This window comes from Pezoporus flaviventris, unplaced genomic scaffold, assembly GCF_033815535.1.
Source record: "Pezoporus flaviventris isolate CSIRO_AGI_PZ_B2104156 unplaced genomic scaffold, CSIRO_AGI_Pfla_v1 ptg000007l, whole genome shotgun sequence".
Classification (NCBI taxonomy): domain Eukaryota; kingdom Metazoa; phylum Chordata; class Aves; order Psittaciformes; family Psittacidae; genus Pezoporus; species Pezoporus flaviventris.
The window spans coordinates 32,276,484-32,296,549 of NW_026892555.1; the positions used below are offsets into that span (position 1 = coordinate 32,276,484).

Genomic DNA, 20,066 nt, shown 5'->3' on the forward strand with positions numbered 1-20,066 from the left:
ACTGGGCAGTTGAACTGTGGTGCTACAAGGAGACTGAGGCGTGGGGCTGGAGCTGCTGTTTTCTGCTCAGCAAACCATGTCTGAAACTCCTTTGCAATCTGTACATCAACAAATAAATTAATTCCACCTTTAATTCCACTGAACCAGTTCTGCACGTGCTCCTGCCCTCTCCCATTGCCAAACCCCATTGGGCACGATGTGCTTGTGAAGGGCTGGTGCTGGCTCAGACGTCCACGTGCCTGCATGAAGGGAAGGCTTGCCCCTCCCTGGCATAGCAAAGGCATTCTGCTTTTGTGACATCTGGGCCATTTCAGCTGTTATAAGGAGGGGTTTGCTCTTTTTAGAAATTATTAGCAAAGTAAGCATGCTGTTTATTAGAATATGTAGTGTATATGTATATTGTGAACTTGTAACTGCGATACAAAAATACCAGAGCACAATTCTGAACCATTTATTAAAAACTCCTTCCTACCCCTACCCCAGTGATGAGTGGGAATTACATTTTGAACATGCAATTTTAAATTTTTTTTTCTGTTTTTCTTTTAGGATTCATAATAATTTATATTCAGTTAAAAGTTGAAATTGCATGTTTAAAATCATATCAAAATATTAGGTAAAATTACTTTACTTCAGCTTTTCATATATGACCAGCTTTCATGAAACCATGGCAACAGTTAAAACACAGGAGAGCCAGTGATCACAAAGAGCAGCTAGAAACCTTTTTTATTATGTTTCCTGAAAAGTACCGTTCATGTAAACTGCATTATTAACTTAGTGTTCAGCTGCTGGTAACACTGATGTTGGCAGCCCAGCTTTAGCCAGGCACAATACTATAAATAAGACCTAGAAAAGATCAAACTTTGGCAATATAGAAATATAAGTAGTATATATGGCTAATGAGGGAACAAACTTTGTGTGAACGCTGAAGAAGATATTTTCTTAGGAATGACAGTTTATTCATTTTAGTACAATTTTATGGGGCCATCTTCTTAATAAAGTGTTCTTTCACACAGTCTGGTAAGTGTAATAGTGATTAGATTTTTTCTCCAAGATTGTTGAGTTTTTGTCAGCTACCATTCTTCATTTCTTTTGCTTATATAGAGAGGGTTTTTTTACTGCATTTGAATGATTGATATTCATTCACTGTATTGTTAATTATTGCACCCTTACTGGAGTAAACTAACCAGCTTTGTCAGTTCACTAGTGCTTCTTTTGTTTTCTTTTCTATGATTAATACCCATTTTTGATAACAAGTTACAGTTCAGTCAATTGTGGCTTAAATACGCAAATGAGATTAATGTTAGAGAAATATAAATTATTAATGAATTTGCAGGTGTGGTTGATTTTAATGAAGTGAGTTTCTTACTAAATACATGTTCAAATGATCAAATTCCTCTATAGCTAGAAAGAAAGAAACGCCACTGCTTGTCACAGCACTGGCAATAGGGAGCATGCTTGTATCGTGTCATTAACTTCTTATTTGAGTAAAGTATTTTTCAGCCATTTAGAATCATAAATTGAGTAGAAACAGACCAAAAATTAGTAGATCATAGACTCCACCTTCAGGGCAACTGGGTTAGTCCACTGCTTTGTGTCTCATGAAGCTTCACCTAAGAAGTACACAGAGCTTTATTCTACCAAGGTGATATCTATAGACAGAGAACTGACCATGCTCTTTCACATCTCTTCTAGACAGGCACTTTATTTTACTTCATTTTTTTCAGATCTAAAATGATTTGCTTTTGGCTGCCAGGCAAGGAGAAAAACTTCAGTTCTGAGGTAGATATGTGGTCTACAGAAACACTGTATTTTCCTGACAAAACTGAAAGGTTTTCAGCATTTGATCTTCTCTTTTTGAGTGTAGTCCACAGGAGAAAGGGATATGTTGTTTGCAGCTATCTTGCCAAAAATGAGGGTGAATATTCCCATGTATAAAAGAACGAGAACAAAATGGGTTTCATAGAGGAGCATGTCAAAATGCAATAGGCACTGGGGTGACTTAGAAAGCCTCTTTTTTTGTTGGTGCCAGGGTCATTTTTGTTTAGCTGGATGTGTGTTGCAGTTTAGTAAAGACACACAAGAAAGTTACTATCCTCAATATGGGGATTAAGTTGTCTTCTTTTTCTCAGTTTTTTAAAAAAGTATTCCTCATTTATAGGGAAAATGGTTAGATAAACATGAAAGTATTCCATTACTGATGGCTGTTCCAGGGACTTGCTTTATTTTTTGTTAGAACCATTGTAGTACTATCCTTTGCAGACTGACGTTGGTTTACATCGCAGTTTGGATGATCTTCTCCAGTTGTATAATCACAGACCAGCATGCGGAGTCTGTGGGTGGTTTTAAGAGATTTTCTAGGTTTCTTTGTTTCAGGAGTTTGCTGTCCAAACATTATATGATTTGTTTATACTGATTTCATTGTGAAGGAAAGAATAAGTCTGATCTCCTCTCCTTTTCTTTATTGTAACTTGATAGCATGACAGTTATCTCAAGCATGGTTTCTGTTAGATCTTATTTGTACTTGAAGCATATTACTGTATAATACTCATGCTTATGAATGTATTTTCTCTGCTTCTTGTAGCAGCCTTAAAAAGCTAGTATTTCCTTTATGCTATGATTGTATTGTTTATGTGGCAGCTAAAAGTATTAAATACTTAGAGATAACAGACTGGGCATAATCTTTTAGTCTCTACTGCCATTTAAGTATTTCTGCTTTTATTGTGAGTGTGTTGATTCTAAGAAACTCAATTTTACTCTATAATGGCAGAGTAAAATTGTTTGTAGCATGATCCTGGAAGCCCTCACATAGGGTTTGCATACATGAGCAGGCTTATTGGAATCATTTGCATAAAGAGAGCTTGAGTAGTTAAGGATTATTATTATTTTTCTTAATAAAATCTTTTATTAAGATAGAAATGTATATTGATTACCATGCCTCATATGGAAAAATATTAGCTATAACAACATCCTGAAGGATTTATTCTTAGCTGTGGTTGGAGCAGTTGCTAGTGGTTTCTGTGTTTTACACAGTAACATAGACCTACTCAGGAAACATGAAGTCAGACTCTGTTCCTTCCACAGCCTTAAGGTATTTGTAATGTCCTGTCACAGGAGACTGTCTAAATGCAAGTACAGCTATTTATCTACCTTTTCAGATAACCAGAGCCACTGTATAACAAAAACTTAATATACTCAGGATTACACAGAGAAATCATGAGGAGTATTACTGCATCCTACCAGCTGAAGTAGCCACCAAAAAACAGAGTACTGGATTGCAGTTCCTGCTTTCATCACTTCATCATAAAAGTGACATCACTTTTGGGTGACATGGTTTAGTGTGAGGTGTCCCTGCCCATGGCAGGGGGGTTGGAACTAGATGATCTTAATGTCCTTTCCAACCCTAACTCTTCTATGATTCTGTGATTCTGAATTTAATGTTAAAGTATCAATTAGATAAAGGACAGAAATTATCTAGGGAGCATAGGGGTGATCCTTGGGATAACTCAGTATCTCTAGTTATGATTATCCTATGGAGTCAGGTTCTTCCTTGGACTCTTCTTTCACCCATGAATGTTATGTCTTCTGCAGTATCTGAATCTTCCCTGTCACTGACCTGAAGGTTAGACTGTCACCTGGGATGTAGGATGTGCGATTTGTTGACCTTAAGCTAAGAAAAGTAAAATTTGTAACTCTTGTACGCTGGGCAAGTGTTTCCACACCCGTGTCACTGACAAAAAGGGGAATCTCACCTCCATCCACTTTACTGGTGTTCACCTTCTCAGTGAAAACAATGAGCTCTGCTCAGGCCTGTCAAAGAGCTGTAAGAGCCAGCTGTCTTGGGGAGAGGTCTGTGTATCTGCAGACACTAGCTGACCAAGCTGCCATGTCCTCTGCGTGTGATCCTGGCTTTGCAGCTGAACTCAAGGGAGCAGGAGTTCACCTCTGGGCTTGGAGTACCTCATTACCTACAGGTAGATGCATACTCAGCATGTAGCTTTCTTGGGTTGTTCTTCAGAGAAACCTGGCTCTCCTCTTAACACCAAATAAAGAAACTGAGCGCTTAACTTTAGACCTTTTTGATTTTATTCCAAGGATATGCTATTTTCTATTTTACAGTGCCTAATTCGTAAGCACCTGAATTCTTTATTGAGTCTAACCCTGACAGGTTATTTTGTCACTAGCAAGATTTTGAATAAGCTCTTTTTGACAGCTGTGGTTAATGGATTTTAATATTAGAGGCTAGGATGAAATGATAAAATAGCTGTGAGCAGATCTTCCAGACTAAAAGCCAGCTGTTCAGTAAAGCTGTTGGACATATATCTATATTTTTGACTGTAACTGTAAATGGAGGAAAAGCAGGTCCATAGTTACAGAGCTCAGTTAATCAGAGTCAAGGAGTATCTCATCTGCATTGCTGAGCTGCCAGTTGGAGAGGTTCCTGAATTTAAGAAGTCAGAGTTCTTAAGGAAATCTGGTTCCTGCTTGTTAATGTCTCTCTTGAAGCACTTTTTGAGCTACGTACTGCTCGGTGTACCCTGTTCTTACCACAGAAGCCTGTATGACACCATTCATGGAGATGACTGAAAGTACATGATCCATCCCACATTGTTAGTACTCATCTTTCTACCTGTGTTGCAGGAGCAGCCAGAAGTAGGATTTAATGGCTGTAGAGCAAATCCAGGTGTGCACAGCCAGTTCCTACTTAAATCAACAAGCAAATGGCAGTAGAAGCTGAATCTGGGGGTAGATTTGGCCTTTCCACTGAAAAGGGGAGCTGCAAGCAGTATAAAATATAAAATATAAAATTGTCCAATAAAAAGTATATCTGCCACTTAACAAAATTAACAGGAAGGTAACTGCTACTGATTTTAGGTGAAGGCTAATCCTTCACCTCAAGATGCATTTGCTAAAGAAATGGTTGAAATTGTATGTGAAATAGCAGCACTGGACTAGGCAGGGGAAAAAAATACGCATTACAAGAGTTTTCTGCAATGCTGTCGTTTAACTCAATCACTAGAGCGATGAGTCACTGAAAGCAGATTAGTTTTTTATTTCACCTTTAGGAAATACCAAAATACTCTCACAGGATTTTGAGGTAAAAGGAGAAACAATGAGGTCACGATACAGCTCCTGTATTACAGAAAGGCAGGTTAAAATACTCTATTTGAAAAATATATTTTATTAACAATATGCGTAGAAACATGGAAAGGAATGGGGGGACAGAGATAATATAGCTTCCATTTTTTGCTAGAAAACCAGGATTTTTTTCTTCTTGTTGCATAATAAAGGCTAATTTTGGGGCACTTGGAGGGTATTCTCATACCTGAGATAAGAAGCTGAGTCCAAGCATAAGGCTCAATGTCTTTACTGTACTAAGGGACTAGGCAAAGTACAGCTTGCATTTTATCCACCAGATTCAGCAGCATCTTCCAGGTTTCTCAGGTATTGTCAGTATCCTCAGATCCCAACTGTAAGTTGGAATTTATACATCCAATCTAAAATTATAATAGGTCTGTGGAAGAAGTCCTCTTAAAAAATCAACTTCTTTGGCTGCCACCTCCTGTCAGAATATGTGGCAGCTGCCATACACTAGCTCTCCCCAAAAAGTAATGTTATCTTGCAGTTCAACTCTAATTCCAAACACTCAGAGCTGGGGTTGCTGGATGCTATAAGCTAATAAAGAATGTATAGAAGATTAACAGCAGGAGCAACAGATCCAGGTTAAAAATTCAGTGACCAGGAACAAATGTGCCCTTTATTTAATCTCCAGCTAAAATCCTAGATACTTTATTGGCTTTAAACTTTTCTCATTTAGTAGAAAAATCTAAGCTTATTGTTTCTTCTTAATCACAGCCACTTTAAATGGGACATATATGGCTCTATAAATTAAGCTAGCACAGAACTATTCTGTGTCTAAAAGACTTGGAAATTGTTTGGCAGTTAACTGTTAAATGGTATCTAAAATACCTGGAATTTCCTCTGAAGAAGTATACTACTTCCACAAAAAGTTAGAAAATCTAATTTACACCAGAAATGATGGAAATATACTGCCTGATAATATCATATTAGCTAAATATACGCCTGGAAAATGATGAGCTAAATGGTTCTCCAAGGTCACATAGCAGATTAGTGGCAGAGTCACTGTCTTCTGAATGAAACAGATTTTTTATCCCACAAAGCCCCATCATGTTCAAGTATTTTCATTCACTTTGAAATGAGCTAGTCTAACCTCTTGAATTTTTTTTCACACTGTAAAACCAGCAAGTACACAAATGTGCCATGCCAAACATAGTCAAGCCCAGTCTGTGATATTTTGACTGGAGAACCTATCCTGGACCTAGAAAACCTTTCCTCAAAACTGACATATTCTCATAAAAAGATTTGTTTGCTGATTTTGTGTTTTTCTGAGAAAGAATTTTGATTAGCTGTATTCCTGATTCCTAGTTCAGTGCCCTACCCAGCTGGTCACATGTCCCCCCAGCAAATATGAACACGTCCCCTCTTTGAGGAGTAGCAAGATCTGCAGCATCTTCATAATACTTCTGATGTACTTCTCTTCTCAAATTTGGGGCCTTGACATAAAAAGGCTGGAATGAAGGATATGGTGTTGTGAATACCCAAGTGAAGGCAGGGAGCCAACAAAATGCTGTTGTAATTACAAGTGAACATTCTTGTATCATAAAACTGCAAAGAAAAAGCTATAAATCAGAGCTGGCCTGGTGGTCCCTGGCAGCAAAGCACAGGAGATTTGAGCTCATTCCCTGAGCTAGCCAAGAGTGGGATCCTCATGGAGGCAGCGGCTCATTCCAAGGGAAGGGCATTCCTCGTGTCTCCTGAGTGATGGTCATGAAGCACTGATTTTGGTGGGAGTCAGATGCAGCCTTCAGCCCTGCAGGAGTAATAATTTGAAAAGTGCTGGCCATTGTGGAAAATTGAGAACCGGAGGAATTTTATCTTCAGGAGCTCGTGTGCATGTTTAAGAGCCTACCACTTTCAGTGTTACATCTGCACTATTGTCCAGATCCCCTATTTGATCACTTATTGTACTGGATGATGTAAGATCATCCTTTAATTCAGGTACCTAGTTTCATGTTTCCATACAGAAACTCATGACACCAAACTGTGCTAAAACCTGTCTCTGGGAATTAGAAAAATGCAATGCAATTAAGTAATACTATCCAGACTGTCTCTACTGAAGTCCCTGTCACTGATGAACATGGACTCAATCTTAATCTTCAGTTAGAAATGAGGTTTTCTTCTGTCTTGGAACATGTTCCCTTTTTTTCTTTCTGGTGTCTCAGAAGGATTTAGCTCTTGAAAGTCATTGATCTGTCTGGAAAATTCACCAATTTGAAAAAAAATTGAGTAAGTAGCAGGAGGGTAGGAAAGTATTAAAGCTGTGTGCACGGGGCACTTTTTCTAGAGACCTTTAATACAAGCTCTGCGTGGGTTATTTTCTGTCCCTCTGAAAGATGTGGCTTGAGCTGAGCGCACATTTACAGTATGGGAGGGGCAAAATAAGATGATCTCCTGTTGTTAAAATAAAAAATAAAAAAGTCCTGAGAATACACAAGTGATTACAGCAAAATAAGCCCCAAATTGACAGCTGCACAAACAGCACTTGCCCAGCAGTGGTAGTCAGCTACTAGGAATGCCCAGTTTCCCATCAGATTGGTAAGAATTTATAATTAATAGCACATTTGGGGACTTTTCTGTAATGAAACCACAATTGAATCTGCTAACCTGATTACAGAGGAGGCAAAGGAGAGAGGGCAGAAATTCAGTGCCTCGCTTTGCTGAGTACATTATCTGCCTGTTGATAGCAGCATGAGACCAAGACAGACAGTGTTTTCCAGAATCAGCCCCTGCACTGGTTTAAAAGATGCAATCCTGAAAGGTGAAGGGCTCTTTCCTGAACAGATGTGACCCCCTTCAACTCTGATAAACTTCCCAAAAAGATGAGGGAAATCTGTACCACAGAGGATGTGCTCAGCACATTGAGGAATTAAGTTAGTAATGTCCCAGATAGCTGTGGATACCTCATTGTAGGAGTCAGTTTTTATTTAATTTTTTTTAATAGGAGTATACACATCTGTCTTTATACCCAGCAGCTTTTCTGGCCCACAAGAAGTCCTCTGTGAGTTTCCCCAACTGAGCTCAGTGGGATCTCTGTCAGCTGCAAGATTTATGTCATCTTTTTCAGTCCTGAGAACTGTTCCTTAAGCTTTTCACATCTGGATTTAATTGGAAAGACATTAAAAGACATTAAGTGTGCTGGAAAAGCATATTTTAGAGAAGATCTTTATAGACACTTCCATTAAAGGAGCTGATGGTTGTAGGTTAAAATAGGATGAGGACAAGCCATCAACAGTTAGCAAGGGCAAACTTACATTACAAACTACTTCAGATGAGAAGTTCAGCCTGTAGTTCTTGGGCCTGACTCTGATCTCACTTAAATCAACTTCAATTAGGAGAAAAATACCAGTTAATGCAGTGTAAAAATACCCTGAGATCAGAATCAAAACTTTTGCCTTTTGGAAACACTCAAATTACTAATTACATACCATATATGCTAGATATAATGCTTTTAGCTGTCAATCTAGATTTGGAACTTTGTTGGACGTACATGCATGCTTGTAAAATGAGACTTGGTGAATGAAGAGGGGGGATTGGTTTTAGGGCTCTGAGGGTGGAAGTATCCTCCTCTGAATGCCGATAGACAGGCCACAGGAGTAGAGTTACACGGGAGCAGATACAATACAATTTAGTGCATGGGCTTCATTACAGATGTTGTTATGAAGGAATCTACAGCCTTAAGCTTCCCCATTGTTCCAGCTATATAATGTGCTCCTTGAAGAAGCCAATGGACAGTCGTTTACATTAGGTGTACTCTACGTTTTTTGTCTTCAAACCAAAGTTTCTAGTCATGTTTAGACTGATACACACTTAAAACCTAAGGTACTGGTCTTGGTATGAGAGAACAAACATTCTTTCATTTTAAAATTGCTAAAACCAAGGAATCTGATATTTCAGAAATTAGTTCCATGTCTAAAGCAAAGTGTAGGGTCGTTAGAAACAGAAACATGTTGAGCTGTAACAAAAAAAAAAAAAGCATTTTTGTAAAATATTGGGGGAGAAAAATACTCATTAGAGTATTTCAGCAAAACAAATTTGTTAGAAGCTCTCACCTGTCCTCTTTTCCTAAAAGGGAGTCTTTTCCCCACTGTGTCACATAAAGTGCTTAGCTTTTTTTGTTTTAGACTCTCTCTATCTTGGGCTATGATAAAATGCATGCAGGCTAGTAAAACTGACTCTTACTTTTATTGCCTGACCTTGGGCTAGCCCTTTATGTGCTTATGCACTCTCTTCTTCACTTCAGTTTCCTTCTCTTTAAAATTAGGAATAATAAAACAACCTCTGGTCTTTAGTGCCATTTTGCCTCATGGAGAAAAAGGTATTTGCAAAAAAAGCCCCAAAACTTGTAAGCATGTTTTACAAGTTCAGTTCACTAAGTGGAAGTGTAGTCATGTGGGGTAAGCATTGTGTAATACTTGATAGTTTGAACTTTGTTGTATACTAATTTGGTGTGGATCTTTGAGAATTCATAACAATTTTTTGAACCACTCTACATGAGCAGTTACCTAAGAAAACCAATTAGAAGAAAAAATGCTTGTATCTTATTTAAATACAACTCAATCTAGAGCTCATACGTTTTATTAAAAGAGTTCTGGCTACATCTACACTGCTAATATTGGTCAGAGTCCATTCCCTGGTGGGGAATGATATTGTCTTCAACTCATTTATGTACTGCTAGCTATAAAGTGATGGCTGTAGTAGTGATTTTAAAAACAGAATGGAACTGTGGAGGTCAGACAGATGGAGAGGATTGTCTATTGCAGCATATTTTTAAAGTCAACATGAACTCTTACATAGCCAAGAACCTCAATCCATTTATTAAAAATCCAGAGGTCAAAGTCTTCTGCAATATGGTTAATGACAATGGACTTGCAAATCTATGGCAGTGATGTGTAGAAATGCGTATAAATAAATAATTAAAAACCCTATATTGTTCTGAGAACACAGCTGACAAGGATACTTTCCAGCCATCAGTGATGAAAGAGACAGTGATTCACGGCCTTTCTTCCATGCTGGTGTAGGATTTTGCCTGAGGATATACATTCTCCTGTTTTCAGTTTTAGGTCTAAAGCCACGTTTCTTAAATTCTCCTATAATGTTTGGCTGCAGCTTCTCAGCCATGCTTGCGTGTTGTCACAATTGTGTGACTTAAACCTCTACTTACCCATGCAATAATTTGCCATCTAAATTATCTCATTTGGAAATCTCTAATTATTGAAAGAACCTATACTATGTAGATGTGTACCTCCTTCTGAAAGTCAATGTTTAAGCAGCTTTTGTCTGAGGATGTAAAATTAGAAACAAGATTAATTTAAGATTAAATGCTGTCTGGTGAAAATCTGATGTATATATGTGTATATAAACATAGTGTAAACACTTGGAAATTGAATTTAAAAATGTTTTTCTTCATGTTCATAAGTAAGCTGTGATGATGCATGATTCTTTTTGTCTTTGTTCTTTCAATTGTAACAATTGAAAAAGAGAAAGAAGTTTTGAGTTTAGAAATAAATTTTCTTTAAAAGAACTTCCAGATTTTTAAGACCAGAATTGAAGAATATATCCTGAAAAGATGCTGAAAATATCTGACAAAAGAGGCTTGGTTAGGATTTTACTGCTGATACTGGGGCCAAACTTTCACACTTCACATCACCATTAAAGGATGCAGACACACTTCAATAGGTATTGGCACCGAACCTGAAAGCTCTTTTGCGATGTTCATGAAGAAGTGCCAATTTACTGGTTTCCAGCATAGATAGTCATGGAGGCAAAAGCCCGCATTTTGGTAGCACTTGAAAATGTTGCTCCTCACAGTTGGGAATACATGAAGTGGGAGGATTCTGAGAACGCAGCAGGTTTAAGTACAGTCCTGTATGGTCAGAGCCCCGTCTTTTAGCAATGCTTTTGTCTCTTATTCCACCCACAAGTAAGAACACAACCTAAACTTGGCAACTAGACTAACCTCTCCATGCTGGATTGATCTCTTGCATTAGCGTTAAATTCATTCAGTTTGACATTCAGTATTATTTATGAAATACTCTTCATGCAAAACCATACCTTTTAATTATTTTGAAAATTAGGTGCTTTTCAGCATGGTTTTCTCTCTTTACGACTAAAAAATCTTGTATCACCATTAAAGCAATAGAACTGGCTCACCCCAGATGATCATGCAGATCTGTCTTAGGCTTTGAGGAACAATTTGCCACTCATAGAATCGTAGAATGGTTTGGGTTGAAAAGGACCTTAAAGAACATCTAGTTCTAACCCCTATAGACCGGGGTTTCTCAAAATCCCATCTGATCCACTGAAGCAATGTCATTACAGTGTCTCCAAAGAGAGGAGGGTGAAAGGTTTTAACTCTGCTTCCCAAACATTTCACTGCAGAGTCAAATACCCATATGCCTAGACTCTACACTTCCAAAAGCTTGCAGATATTACTTCACCTCAGTCCCCACATCACTGGGATTGCAGAATTGTTGCGTAATACCAAGAATGGCAGTCAGATTCTAGTGTGTTGGTTCACATGTGAAAATAAGCTATGCCTACTTGACTCTTCCGACAGTTAACTCAGTCTCTTAAGTAGATTGTTGAAGATGAAAACCTACAGAAATAAAATTCCATGTTGAGTAGTGTCTTTTACTCCATTCACTTTGAATATTGAGAGGCATGTAGGAATGAGCACAGAGGTCTGATAAAGCTAGGTGGAAGAAGGTAACACGCATGCTGTTGTTGATAGAAGCTCTGCTTAATATATTGGAAAAATTGTTCAAGGACAGTTAATCCTTACTGTAGGATTACCCCTAGAAAGCTGGCAAGGTCAGGCTGTAGATGGATTGTGTGTCATTTAAATTCTGGCTGCATGAGTTGCCTGAGGGTAGCATTAACTACTACATGGGACTTGTTCTAAACTACATCTGTGAATCATCATTGTTTGAAGATAGTTGAGTCCTTCTATCCTCCAAGCTCTTCTCTTGACAGGTGCAATCAGGAGCCTTAATTGTAGTCCCTACCAGGTGACTATGCCTTTGTGCAGAGATTAATCAGTTTGGAAAATGCTAGTTCCATGTAAACTACATAAATTAATCAGATTATAACCCTGTGTTTTTCAAGCATATCATAAACTGCTTGAGGAAAGGGCTTTAAGTCATTTAATTAAGGTTTACATTGTGCAGTGTGAAAAGCCTTTCTGAATTTTATTTTTAAATAGATGTTAACATTGGTTCACATGAAATCTAATCAACTGGGGAGAATGGCACATTGTGAAGAAAGTGGTGAAAACTAGCAAAAGTTATTGCTTGCAATACAGTACATTCTTTTACAATAGAAGCTGTGGGGTTTTGTTTAGCTTGTATGTATCCAACCTGGTAATTCCAAGAGAATTAAATGGACATGGTAAGGAGTCAAATTTGAGCTACTTTGTGTGTGTTTACATATGTAAGTCTATACAATCATATATATGTTCCCTTTGTGTATTTCTGTATGCATGCAGTTAAAGACTGAGACTTAGTTATGTATATGGCATGTGGCCACAATGAGCTGCTTGACTTTGCAAACTCAACCTTGAACTAAGACCCAGCTACTACAGACAGTAAAATCTTCTCCTTCATGACCTACTCTGGACCCTGACTTAATTCAGTTTTGCAGAGGAACTATTTCTGCACGTAGTTTTACATCTTCAGAACCACGATTAAGGCCAAGCTGAATATGCTTTTTTTATGTACTTAGAAAACCGATGTTAGGAAAAGTATCACCAATAAACTAACAGTATCAAGCAGTGTGTTTATTAAGATTGTCTCAGACCTCCTTGGTAAAGTCAACTGGAAGGGCCATAGAGAACAACAAACTTTTACAATTTTCAGCTTCATGGAATAATCTGAAACGTAATATAGATTTAAGAGGAAAATCACAAACCACATACTGTGCTAAAATAAATTTGCAAACATTTTATCATCAGGATGTAGTCTTAAATGCACATGGACTAGTGTAGTGCCTGTATGCTGTTCTTGCTAAAAGAATGATCTAATGTTACTAGATTGTCACTGTAAGACACTTAATCCCCAGAGTGAGAAACAGGAAGAATATTCACAAGTTTCAATGCTATTTACTAATTGCCAATTGACTTAAGGAAAGCTAAAAAATGACTGGAAACATCCATCCCTATCCTGATACACACACGTACTAATAATGGAAATGGCAGCCAAGACAAACAGCTAGCAGTGCAGTGCATCCTGTTGGCATCATATTTTTGGCACTGCTGTAGCTACACAGAAAACAAGTGATACAAGAAATGTGTAAGGACATCTGTTCTGTAACCTATGGGGCTTCACTCACAAAACAGTTGTAAAATCTTCTGGGGGAGAGAAAAATTTCTCTGTATCTGTGCAGATGCTCTATTGTAAGAAAAATATCAACGGAAGGAAGTGTTGAGCCTTTAAAAGAGGAAATTGTTCACCAGATTCACTGTCAAATGTTCCATTCTTTCCTTTTCATTTAACCTAAGTTATCTGCCATTCTCAAGTTATATTTAAGCCAAGTGGTGTAAATCTGTTGGGACTAATAGAATTGAATCATGGATTAAATTAGCCCTATGTCTGCTTGTAACTCTTCTTCATTGCAGATTACTTGGGCTCTGTGACACTCTGCTGACTATTCAGGTCACAGCCTCCCAGCTACCAGCTTCCTTCCTGAATCCAGCATCTTCATGTCTGTCTAGGGGCACAATGGGGGGAGGAGAAACATTAAGGACACCTATTAAAATCCAAAGTATCGCTAATTTACCAGCTTCTCTCAGCTTTGCTGGTCCTTCCAAATGTAAGCAGGCTATGAAGAAAGAAAATGGGGAGTTTTGAAGACACTGCAAGGCTCTGTCTACCATTTTTCTACTTTCCTTCAGTTACATCCCACAAATGAGCATTTTAAAAAGGAAAGAAACTTTCCCAGAAGTCAAAAGTTGTTGAAAAAGTTGGGATATAAGTAGTTAGGCTTCCCCCACAAGTATCTTATGGAGAGAAAGACATGGCTCCATGAAAAAGAAATTAGATCTCATATAAATCTGGAACACATTAGGAAACTGGAAGATAAAGAGGGACTGTGGGATGTAGGAAGTTGGGAGGACTTTGGGAAGGGAAGTTTAGATCTGGGAGCAGCTGGGGGTCCTGGGTGGGAGAACAGGAAAAAAATGTAGGGGCCTGGATAGGGGGAGAAGTTGAAGTGAAGAAGTAAAGGTGACCATCTCTGCTGTAAAAGAAGTCAGAGCTCTGGGATGGATAGTAGGGAGGGGAAAAATGGGTGCACTGGAGTGGCTTGGGAAAGATGTGAGACTGAGGCAGAAGATGTGGGGAGTGGGACTTGGTAGTGAGAACCATAAGCTTTTGAAGATATCATTAGCTTCTAGAGCATCAAAGGTGAGAAATCTGGCAGTGAGGGATGCTGTAGAGGGCTGACTTTTCAACAGTGCTCACACAAACACCCTGACACCTCTGTTAGAGCAAGGATACAGGTACAGGACTGCTTGAAGAGCATGGCTTGAAAAAGGTTGACATGGAGAAATGAGACTGTGCCATGTTACAAGCTTAGAATTTGGATGTTGTGTTGGTATTAAACATGCATATTATTAAACACCCTGAATCATACCTTTGTTTTATATGTTTCCTCTAACTGTTCCATATTTACTTCCTTGACACCCATACAGTAACGATCCATGCTTATAAGCAGAGTTCATTATTTTATAACGTGGTACTTCCCTTGCTGTTAGAAGAAAAGAGATGCCCTCTGTTTCTATTGGGATAGTGGCTAATAGTCCTCCAGGGAGTTCCAAAGCAGTTTTCCTGGAAAGCAACCCTGAAAACTTCTCTGTAATTTATGTGGTATGCCTTGTGATAGCCAGTTCTAGGAGTAAAATAGGACTAAATAACAGGTGGATTCATATTCAGAGCAATTCTATAAGGGAATTAGGAAGTTTGGGTTGGTCTAATTAATCTCTTGATAATGTGGGGATTTCAGTGACCACTGGTCAAGATCAGGCTGTTCTGTGTATCATATGATCAACCTGTGATCTAATCTTGAATTAAGCATTTCTTGGCTCTACTTCTTACCAAGTATGATCAGGGCCTTTTTGTCCAAGCCACTGTACAAACAAATAACCTGAACAAATAGTTCTCCCACAACAAGTTTACAATTCACACATCACACCCGGAAGCTAAGGATGGATAGAAAAAAGTAAACAAGGTGTGTTAAAAAACAGATGAGATTGTAGTTAAACTATGTAGGAGAAGCACATGTCTCAGCTTCCTTGCAGTGCTAAATGGTAATGGTTTTTGGATTACCATACATAACAAGAAAAGAGATCCTGACTGTTTTGCTAATGTGCACCAGGAAAAATAGACATAAGAAGACAGAAGATTCCTGTATGCCAGTCCCTACCCACTGAACTGTCTCGCTCTCATAGTTGCCAACCCATGACCAACCAAAGTACAATAGAGAAGCAGTCCTGTGCAAGGAAGCATAGGAGCCCAAACTGCTCCCCTTCCTCACATAAGTAGTGCTGGCATTGTGATGAAAAGGACCCCAGGGAGAAGCAGAGAAAAGAGAAGTTGGGATGAAGAAATGTGCCAGGTTACTGGAACAAACAGAGACGTTGACAGTGGATGAAAACGCTTGTTGCCACTGGGAGAAATTATTTGGGTTTAAGAAACAATGATTTTGCTGTGCAGTCAAGATCAAGGATGGAAAGGGAGAGGATGGTTAGAGCTTATAAGAGAGCTGAGAATGAATGTCTAAAGCTACAAGAGACAATATGAGGTGGTAGAGAAAGACCTGTCTCATAAAAAATGCAAATATATCAAAATGCCAAGAAAACCAGAAGAAATGAGGAAAGGGAGGATTCATTCACTGGGGTACTGAACAGGTGATAAAAGCGAAAGATAGGAGAAGCTGTTATTGAGGTGAATTTGAGACTCAGTCCTTACCCATAACATAATAAAAGAATAAAAAGAAAGATGCAGGCAGCAGAGATTTTAAGATGAAGGGGAAAATTATGTCAACAGATGGGAAAAACAAGAAAGTATGGAGCATGTTAGCTGTCAAATACAGGAGGCCCAAAACACATGGTAAAGATAGAGTAGATGGGCAAGTAACACTGATAATCTGATGTTTACCAAGACACTTTATGAAAGGTTTAGCTTTTGATTTGTTTGCTAGGGAAAAAAAAAAATTCACTTCAAGAACTAGAATGATTCCACCTTCACACATTAACGGTGAGAATACTTTTTGCAGTCTTAGCAGCTAGTTATTACTATAGAGAAATCTAGGACAATTGGTCTTTTATTTCAGGGCAGCCTAGCAATTTTTGCACTGTTATTCATCTCACCAAAATACACATTGTCTAATAATATTTAAGTTGTATAAACACACCTTTCAAGGGAAGGAGCTGTTGAAAGAAGCCAGACAAAGAATTAGTACAAAAGCAAATCTTGTACTTCGTTACAATGGCAGCTCCTGTTCTGGACAGATTCCCTGCTCTCCAAGAGGTAAGGGAAGTGAAGATAGAGACATGCATTCTTTCTGTCCCAACAATTAAGAAGAAAGCAACTTCCAATTTTCTAAACAGCAGCTGTAGCCTCTGTGTCAAGAGCAGTTCCATAGGGCCTGCAGTCAGTTCCAGTGTTTGAGATATTACTTGAGGTGCCAGTGAAAAGTTACCTCTTTTCCCCCGGGTTAGTACTGAATGCATCTAGGTGAGAATGATTAAAGAGAAAAATCCTCTTTTCAGTTGTGCTTGACATTTCACCTTCAAGACAGAGCTGACCTCAACTGTTTTATTGTGCTGGGTGTGTTTTCAAAGTCAGCCACATGGTGTCTGAGGGTTTCATACTCAACTTTCGCTAAATTAATTACAAAAAAATAATAATTTTTTTTTCTTTTTATCAAAGTGGTTGGGAGGGAGAGAACAATTTTGAGTCCTAAAGCAGGACTCACAAAGATGAGAGAGAATCTGGTCAATAAAGAATGCACTTGTGAAGAAAAATGTTAGCTGAAAATTGATCATTCTTCTATTGCTGATACTTCATAATCATCCCATATTAGCTTATCCTGTTTAGCACACTTCACTACCTATGCATAAGACATTAGTCTGCTGCATTTGAGATCCAGTCTTGGACTGCCAGTAGTTTCCTGCTGACCCTCTTCCCATTGCTCACACCTTCTGCAATCATGTACAAGACAAGAGTTTGTCCATAGGAGCTCTGGAAAGTGTGAGCTCTAGGAAAGCATGTGGGGAAGCTGGAGAGTCTTGACAGGTCAGAGAGGCAAGAATCCTAAAAGTATATCTTATTCTTCATGTAGGTGATGAAGCTTGCATTAACACAAATGTAAGTTACTCATATACCCAGGAAAAAGGAGATATCCTCAAAGCCACACATGAACACAGATTTATGTTAAGTACCCACCCCACTAGCTCTGTAATCTAACTGGCTTCAATATCCAGGAAATTATTTAAATACAGGATATCAAAATACACACCTTCACTTGGCGTTAATACAGTTGTGTCAGTGGGGTTTTTGACAACTCATTTTTATTTTAGGCAGCGTTAAGTGCCTTGAAACAGTTTTCAGAACAAGGACTGGATCCAGTGGAAGGGGCTATGAAAGTTGAAAATGGATCGCATGAAAAGTAAGTACCATTTAATCCTCTGCATTTTAATGCCTGTGTGGCATGGTAGATAAGGAATGCTAATTAAGAGCTTAGCTGACCTTTTAAACCTGTTCAGAACTATTTCCTCTGGAATTTATGTAGTTTATGACAATTTGAGAGGATAAACAAGATTTCAGGTTTAGCGTTACTGATAATGTTTACTAATGAGCTATGAGACACTGCATCCTCCTATGGAAATCTGAAAGAAAAAGATTTTCTTTTCATTGTAAGGATTTTGAGTAATCAGCATAACATGATTTTTGTCAAATGTGTTTTATCACATCATATTGCCTGTAAATAGGGGTAGCTATCTGCAAGTAAGTCCTTATGGGTGCAAGATGAGCTTTACCCCAGAGAATTTAAAAGTTAAAATTACTTTCAGGTCTTAAAAAATTCTTATATGGAATATTGGCTTTAAGTAGTAGACAATAGAACCAAGTTTCACACTGGCTTTTCAATTATTTAAGAAAGTGAGATTGTCTGTCCAGTATGGATTTTTTTTTCCAGTTGCTAGCCTGTTACTAAACAAATTAAGAAGTAATAGATTAAAAGAAAGAAGGCTAGAAGTGGCATTTGGAATTTTCAATAGATATATTGTGGCTATTTATAAACTAATTTAATCAGAAACATTTTTCCATATGATCTCATCAGCATAGCATTTGAACATAAATATTGTTGTTTCACTTTAAAATGTTACCTTCCACAGTGACCTTTGCATCTCATGTGCCATCTGGTAATAAACATGTCTTAAAGATGTGCAACCCTGGACCTTACCACTCTTGTTAATGTATTAATCTTTCAGACAAGTCAAGCATCTGGGAGAGAAAGCAGACAATAAACAGACTAACTCAGGCACCATTGCTCAGGACTGCAAGGATTCAAAGGCTGTCGTCTAGGAGGTTCCCAGCACCCACGGCTGCCACTGCATCCTTATAAACCTGTCAACACGCAATAGGGTGTATGTGTACAAGGAAATGAATGACTAATGCCATTATTTGAGTCTTATGTGAAGACAACACTATTCTAACACAAGAGATAGTATACATGGTACTGTTTATTCAACTGTGGAAGAAAATAAAATTGAACATCTCCCTTAGAACTCAAGATCAGAGCATAACTCAATTGCCCAGAGGCAGAAGAAGTCTGATCATGTTACTGGAGGTCAAAATAACAACTAATTAACAAAAAGTGTTAGAGAAAAAAGGGAAACTTTAAAATCAATTAGTATTGAGGAAAACAAGTCAGCATTGGTTCAGTTATACAATCATTTTGTAGTGTAGTTTTAAGTTCAGCTTACTGTTTTTTAAATAATGCTTGGATATTTTAAAATTAACCAATGACAGTGCTGTGAGAATTGTACTCGTTGTCTTCATATACAGTCATACAGCTTATCTTTTTATGCAAACATTATGCATTCTTCATTCTATATGAATATGTATGACTTAAGATGCACTACTCAGAGTTGTATGCAAACAGAAGTTTAAATCATGACAAGTATTTGCTTAACATGAACAGATGTTAGTTATGATCAGTCTCAATATACTCCAGGAGAAAAGCAGATATGGTATTTGATTTTCCTTGCCATAATCAATTAAAGAGGCGTCTTGCCTCCAAGCAACATTTTCCCCTTCAATTCTGCTCTCTGTTGTGTGAAGCACATCTACACCCCATTCTGTGTGTTGTATCAACCCACCGTTTGCACCAACTGAGTGTTTTTAATCTCTGCATTTGGACCAAGAGCAAAAGGCAGGACTGCAACGTTACCAAGAAAAGGATGGAAAGCTGTTGATGTAAAGATCATTCTTTTATGAAAGGAGTGGCAGCAGAGATAAGACCTGTGTCTACTCTGTACCAGCATATTTCTTATAAGTACGTGGTCAAATGCAGTAAAACCACATCAGTTCATGTGTACAATGGCAGTGTCGTCTCTTTCTTTATCATTCACTGGTAAGAGAGTGAAATGAAAAAAGGCCTATTAAAAACTAACGAATGACTGGCTACCACACCAAAGCCAGGGTTCAACCTACCTTTCCCCATGCCACCACCTTTTACAAACCTACTCTGTTAGACCAGTCATCCTGGCGTTTAAGTCATTTATTTATCCATAATACAGATATCTTATTTTATATAAACCTAATGCAGAAAACACATAAAGCTAACCACTTCTAGCCACTGCACAGTCATGACAACATTGCACAAGATTTTAGAAGCATGTAAACCAGGGATCACAACTCAAGTGACTC

The 20,066-nt window shown here is 38.1% G+C and overlaps 1 protein-coding gene across 4 annotated transcripts in view; it reads left to right on the forward strand.

Annotated features, from left to right (window-relative positions):
* STAU2 (staufen double-stranded RNA binding protein 2) overlaps window positions 1-19,737 on the forward strand; it is a 143,873-nt gene extending 124,136 nt beyond the window's left edge. For all 4 annotated transcript variants that reach the window (XM_061448277.1, XM_061448279.1, XM_061448278.1 and 1 more), the window contains 2 exons: window positions 17,714-17,802; window positions 18,626-19,737. In XM_061448277.1, the coding sequence (XP_061304261.1) occupies window positions 17,714-17,802; window positions 18,626-18,719 (183 nt within the window). In that variant the 3' untranslated portion in view covers window positions 18,720-19,737. The remainder of the gene's footprint in view (window positions 1-17,713; window positions 17,803-18,625) is intronic.
* The last annotated feature ends 329 nt before the right edge of the window (window positions 19,738-20,066 follow it).